Here is a 7,118-nt window from a genome sequence, read left to right on the forward strand (position 1 = left end):
TACAAGATTTGGCAACAATCTCCTGTTGGTTATAAGATTCAATAATCAGCACTCCAAGATTTCATCACAAAGTTGATTCTGCTCTTTCCTCTTTTTCCAAATTTCATTGTTTCTTTTTGCATATTTTTTTTACTTTCTTTGGGATAAGTTAGAAATATTTTGTGTTTGTGTCAACAAGGGCCACCGAAAACCAATTCTAGCAGCAAGGATTTTGTATCTGGCAATTCTCGTAAATATCAAAACTTCAAAAAGAACTGAAAGTTACAAAACTCCCAGTCAACAAATGAGACAATAAATAGCCTCCGAAAACAAAAATGAGCGTTGACCCTAATGCAATGAAAGGTTGAGATATGTTTCCAGTTGTTTCATAGAAATATGTATGGAAAATTGGATGACTTAAGATATCATCTTATTGAAATAGAAAAATTTACTCGGAAAGTGTTCAATCATTAATAATTTAATGTAAAGTTATCATTAATTTCCATGACGTAAAATCTCTGATTCGCATCGATTATCAATTTCGCACAAAAGCGGCTGGCAACAATCAGGTGAAAAAAAAGGTTTCCTAATCGAAGTTACCCAGAAAGTAAAAGTCATATATTTTTTGGTTTTTTCCTCTGTTTAGGCAAAAATTGAAGTCCGGAAAAATATTTTTCAAGGAAAACTTTTATAATATCGAGAAAGTTATCCCTGCAATCAAATGTGAAAAAAATTTACCTGAAATTCAGTTTAAAAAACTATGGTTGTCCAATAATTGCCATTTAGAGTAATGTTGCGGGCTAATTTATGCAAGTTTCGAAAGCTCTAATTAATGCTGACATCTTGAAGAAAAATTTTCATGCGTAGTGTATTATAGCGTGGTGAACTAGTTTTAAACTTTTAATACTATCATACTTTACACCGTGGTTTTCTATTTTGTGTTTGTTGCTGGTGGTTGAAAAAAACAACACATCTGATCTTTAAATGCTAATTGCGTTAGATTTTTTGCAGAAAGTCGCAGAAAAATTCTCCTACTATTGATCTTTTGAGCTATAAGTTATTGCTTAATATTTTCTAGAGCCCAGCAGAAAGTGGAAAGTAGCCGTGAAACTATCAAAAACAGCAAAATCTTTGAGAAAAAAAATACTGAGGAAAGCAATGTTTTGCTTATTTCTTGCGAACTGTTGTGCAGTCACCTTACAACAGTCTTGCCTAATCCCTTCTTACATTCACCGAAAAAAATACTAAGCTCCAGGGATTACTTAACAAAAACGTAAAATTGAGGGTTGTTAAAAACTATATTCGCAATAGTAAGAGCTAAATACTAATATTTACATCTGTCAAATCAAAGATTCACTCTAACAATATACTAACAGAAGTCTCAACGAAATATAGCTCGAAATAACAACAATGAAAAAGCTACTTATTGATAATAGACCCTTTAAAATCCCATAAAATGTGTCGATACATTTTATAGGAAGAGGAGTTTCCGTCGGATCATAATATTTACTCGTTGTGTTAGTATCATGGTCGTAAAAGGTTTGACTATTATCTTTGGTTGTGTTCAAAATTTCTTCTCTACGTTCTTCCAAAATCCTTAATGAAACGTTGTTATTCGTGCTGTCATTCTCGATGTAATCATCTGGAGATTTTGCACATTTTTCGTTTAAGTACGAAATAGAGTAATATATCACAGAGCACGACAGTGCAAGCAGTGCCAAGTGAACAAGAATCACGAGCAACCAGCAAAGCCAGACTTGATAATAGTTATTCAATTTGCGGTTCTGTCTTTTTTGGTCACTTTTAGCCAGACCTAAAGATTTTTCAGTAGGCGAAACTTCCAGTATTGTATAATTTTTTGTGAACAATTCTTTGTTTTCTGTCGAATTTGAGCTTGGCTTCCTCTCGTCTGTTGCTTGGCTCCGTTCAGCATGTTGAATAGACTGTTCTTCTCCGGATGAAAGAAGAAACAGGTTCCGTTGAGTTTGGCTCCGTTGTATAGATCGAGTAGATTGCTCTGTTCCAGATGATCTACTTTTAAAAGTTTCTTCATTCTTATGGCTGTTTTCTGAGCCTTCAGTTTCCGTTTCATCGAATCCTTCGTTAATCGAAGCTGGTTGCATACGGCTTTCGTCAATGTTGGGATGTGTTGCAGTAAAGTTTGAATCCATCGCAGCATTGCTAGTTGGGTTTTCTTCAGCTGCATTTAAGGGAGCTGGCAGTTGTATTCCGCTACCATTTTTATTTGGGTTAATCCCATTTCGGTTAGCTGAAGTTGATGGGTTTTGAAATTCTTGAGTTCTTGGCAGTAAACTCAGACATTTTTGCAGCTCAGCTACTAGGAATTTTTCCTCTGAATTTCCAAGGTCAATTTTACTTTCAAGAAAACGCCTGAGGTTAATGGCTAGACTTCGAACTTCTTGTCTTGGATCATTCGTTAACGTCAAGAGCGTTTCGGATTCAGTGGTTCTCGATGGATCAGAAGCAAAAAAACTAACTTGTCTAGACAATTTTCGAACAACCTCATCGGTTTGTAGCAAGTCTGGAGCTGAAGTTGACTGTTGTCCAGGCATAACACGATTTCCTCGCACATTTGTTTCGCTCATATGAATTGACTCACCGCTCATTACGTTAATATCAGCGTTTGGATGCGAAGAAACATCACCTGACCCGACACCGCTTGAACTCCCGCTAGAATTGTCAATTAGTTCTATTGAGCTTTCTGAAGAATTCATTTTCCAATGATCCGACTAATTTTGAGTAATTTTGTTTTTGATCGACAACAAGGCTTCGCTATTTTTACAAGTGATCCAACGTAGTTCTCTGACCAATGATAGCTTCATTTATATAACCTAATTTTGATGTTTATCATTACGAGGTGAAACTGTGCACTGAGTGGGTGCAAAGTTTTATATCTTTATGCTCTTGGATTACAAAGAAAAATCTTTAAACATGTTCCAAAATTCAAGTGATTTCCACTTACAGATACGTGTGACGTGAATTTTGTCGGCACAATTATTTCCAGATTGTTGTTCTGGATTCTGCAGCTGTAATTGGAATCCGCAAAATGTGAATGAAATCCGCAAATAAATGTGGCATCCACAAAATTTGTAAACGGATTCCGTAAAGGTAAGCGGATTTCGCAAATTGTAAGAATATTCCGCAATTTTGCTTTATTATCGAAATTGAATATGAGCAAGAGAAAACTAGAGCTAGATTTATTATCTACAGCAATATGGAATTTAAAAAAAATTATTTAATCATTGTCAATGGAATCCACAAACAAACCTTAAAACATTGATTTTTTTAGTCGATGGATGCCAACCTTAAGTATCGATCACCCAAAAAACTTCCTCAGTTGAGGGATTTTCTCAGTTTTTCGAAATTGTTGGAAACACACTCACCGAAAGAAATCGTTTTTGGTTCATTATTTAGTTCAGAAATTATCATCAGTATAAATTGATGAATCAGCTTACTTCAGTTTGTTCAACTGACAGTAATTGAGATCGAAATTGGATGTAAAATAATTTGATAATAAAAGATATAAATTAAAACGCCGCGACTTATATAACTGGTATCCCAAACAAATTGCGTATTCCGCTTGCAATTTGTGGATTCCGTTTACAGTTGCAGATTTCGCAACAGCTCAGTCTTACTATACACATGTCTTATTATTTGTTTTTCGATTCCACAAGCTTTGTTCCGGATTCCGCAAATACTATGGCAGAATCCGCAAATTTGCCTTATTTGGAGCAACTTTGAGAGCCACTTAAAACTGAGCCATTTGTGGAGCCACTTAAAACTTACAGTAGTTCAGCATTTCTTTGTGGAATCCAAAACAGCAACGAAGATCAAAGAAAAGTAGCAATGTCTTGGATTCTGCAACACATCTGATTTTGACTTGTTGCGGAATCCGTTTAAAACTTACAAAATGCACAGTTTAGCCTCGTAATGATTACCTGCAATCCACAAGTATTGGGATGAAAATAAAAAATCTATAAATGAAAAAAAATTTAATGCGCCAAGCTCAAAGGTTTGGTATCTCTGCAGTAGTATTTAAATTTAATTACGAAGAAAAATGTTGTTTTTTTTGCAAACTGATTGTACGTGCATTATGTCGCCAGAATAACAGCATTATAGACAAAATTATAAACAGCAGATCGAGTTATAAGCTTTTTAATACCAACTTTTTGAATAATTTTGTGATTATTCTATATATATCTCTAAAAAGCTAAATAGCAAAAGAAAAACATAGAATTCATATTTACGTTATGTTCACGCGTCACAATTTTCTAAATGTTTTGTTTTATCGTTACTAAAATTGAACAGCAAACTTTTATTTGTACTTGCTGACAGTTGAGAATTATATTGAATTAATCTCGCTCATATTAAAAACTAATGGCCGTGCATCCAAGAGACTAATCTCTCACGCAGTTAGCCTGGTTCGATTGCTTTAATATGGTATTTTTTTAGTTAAAAAAGGTAAAATGGGTGTTTCATCCCCAAACGCCGATTTTTGTTCATTTTTTTTGGCTCAAAATGGCGATCTTCATCAGTTCTAATTGCTAAATTAATTAACCGGTAGGGTCGGCTATTCTATGGGTTTGCACTCAAAACCGGCTCTTTTTTCTTCCTCCCACCTCACCTAAACATCATTTTTTGGTGTAATGAGGGGTTTTATCATGATAAACAATGAAACGAAATATGTTTGTCATGGCCTAATCAGTTCGCATGCCAAAATTCGTAACATTCAATTAACGTGAACTTCATTAGTAAAAAAAAACTTCACTGGTAAAAATTTGCAGATGGGGGTAGGAAAAAGAGCCTCAAAATCTTTTCTTTTTGATTTTCGTGCTCGTCTTTTAGATATTCGACAGATTCAAGGTCATTTATTTGATTGTATCCAAAAAGAGGAGCAGATCCTTTTACGAGCAGATGCCTCGGAGGAGCGTCGTAAGCTCCGATCAATCCTTTGACAAACAGTTGCCGTCAACTTCCAATCAATCAATTTACGAGCGGTTACCTCCCCGTACCGAGACAATTCTTTGTTTCTGACCTCAAATATTTTGTATCTTACCTAATTTCTGATCAGATTTTATTTTTTAAACGTTTAAATAAAGCATAGACTTTCTTTAAATTCTTTTTTCTCATCCTAATTTTGCTCAGAAATTAACAGAATCTAGGCTATTTCTAGCTACAAAAAAGTCTCCTGGAAGGTCTCAAACCCCTGACCTTCAGATTTCTGCTCTAACCACTACGCTAAAGGCCTTGATGGAGGAAAATAGTTTTAACAATATAACACTTGTAAAAACATGTGTAAGTTTGAATTGTAGTGCTACTGTTATTGTGTATACTCGAAGCATGTTTATCTCGTTGAGGTTGAGCAGTGAATTTATTTCTGGTTAATTCTTTCCAGAAACTGTTTATTTCTAAACTAGAAAAGAATTATATCATTTCTGCACGGAAAATAAGAGAAAGCAAAGCTAGATAATCTATATGAAATTTCTATCTAAAAAAAAATAACTCCGATTTGTCCGAATTGGTATTCCGGAGTTGTCGGAAGTTCATATCAGATATATCGCAAGTGTGTGCAGGCTGTGACAAAAACGTCAACATTTCCAAACATTTTTGTTGGAGGCGTCAAAAATTCCGAGCAGTTGTCTCAGAACTGTGTCAAAGGCAACGAAACATCCAACCAGCTGTCTCGAAATTGTGTCTGAGGCGTCTAATATTCCGAGTAGTTGTCACAGAAGAGAGTCTGAGGCACCAAAAACTCTGATCAGGCGTGTAAGAGGCAGAGGCGTCGAAAGTTTCGAGCAGTTGTCTCAGAGAGATGTGCAGGATGTTCCAAAGTGTCCAAGAAGTTTGTGCATGATGTTCCAGAAGGTCCAAGCAGTGCCAGCAGGCTGTTCAGGAGGGTCTAGGCAGTTTCAGCTTGCTGTTCAAGAGTTTTCAAACGTGTCCGGATCGTGTGTGCAGGCCTTTTCAGGGTGTCTAGGCAGGTTTTGCAGATTACTCCATTGAGTGATGTACAAAATGATAATGCTCACCCCAACTCACAAAGAGTGAAAATTTTTTTCTCAATGCGCCGAAAATTTTCATGTGCCAAATTTTGTATGATTATTTGTTTACTTTCTTACAGTTTTTGACTGCAAGTCACAAGTACAATCAGGTAAGTAGAGCAACCAACCATCATCTAAAAAACAAGATAGTCTGATTCTTTTTGGCAAAAATTTTGAGTGTCGTGTACATCAATTGTCTCAGAGGCGTCAAAAACTCCGAGAATTTGTCTCAGATTTGTGTCAGAGGCAACCAAGCTTCCAATCAGCTATCTCAAAACTTTCCCAAAATAGTCGAAAAGTCCAAGCAGTTGTCTCAGAGACGTCCGAAGCACCAAGTAGCTGTCTAAGAATCGTGTTCAGGCTGTTTAGAGTGTCCAGGCAGTACTTGCAGGCTGCTCGAGAGTGTTCGGGCGTGTGTGCCGGCTGTTCCAGAACGTAAGGTGGTCTGTGCAGGCTGATCACAGAGTTCAAGAAACTCGGTTTCTGGAATTAAAACACTGAAAATTTCTACCCTACCCACAGAAATTGCTCTCAAAACACCTCAAAACACCAAAATTTTTCAAGTGCTTATTTTTATGCAATGTCTTTTTTTGGTTTCATACAATTTATTGGTGAGCGTCAAAGATACAATAAGGTACGCAGACTAACCAAAAATCAGATAAAATTCAGCATGATTTAACTTTTTTGGCAAAATTTTGCTCGTTGTGCACAGCTCAAAAACGTATTATGTTTTTTAATGATAATGTTTTGTTGCTTGGCTAGATTTTGCAACCAATTTCTATAGAAAATTGGAAAAATTATGGAAGCAAAGTGATTGTGTTCCTTGAAACTGCTATTTTTCCCGATTTTTTTATGTGTCAAATCGATGCTTTCGTATTTTCGGTTCCCTTCTAATGGCACTTTTTTGTGGACGCTAGTTGTTTACATCACGCTACAGAAGAAACACACGCTTCGTTCCGTCAACGACTAGCTAAGATTTATACCTCAATACGTTGTCTTAATTTTAACGTATTTGCTGTTAGCACCCAAAAAAAAACAGTTCAATATTTGCTTAAAAGTGCTTTGAAAGGTCAGTCT

The 7,118-nt window shown here is 35.8% G+C and overlaps 1 protein-coding gene across 1 annotated transcript; it reads right to left on the reverse strand.

The window, feature by feature from the left end:
- Positions 1 to 1,337: 1,337 nt before the first annotated feature.
- LOC134853688 (uncharacterized) lies at positions 1,338 to 4,099 on the reverse strand. The gene is made up of 2 exons (XM_063869687.1): positions 3,939 to 4,099; positions 1,338 to 2,831 (listed from the first exon to the last, which is right to left on the reverse strand). Exon 2 carries the CDS (start codon positions 2,712 to 2,714, stop codon positions 1,338 to 1,340), a length of 1,377 nt encoding a protein of 458 aa, XP_063725757.1. The 5' UTR covers positions 2,715 to 2,831; positions 3,939 to 4,099.
- Positions 4,100 to 7,118: the final 3,019 nt, after the last annotated feature.

The sequence above is a fragment of the Symsagittifera roscoffensis genome, chromosome 8 (assembly GCF_963678635.1).
Source record: "Symsagittifera roscoffensis chromosome 8, txSymRosc1.1, whole genome shotgun sequence".
Lineage (NCBI taxonomy): Eukaryota > Metazoa > Xenacoelomorpha > Acoela > Convolutidae > Symsagittifera > Symsagittifera roscoffensis.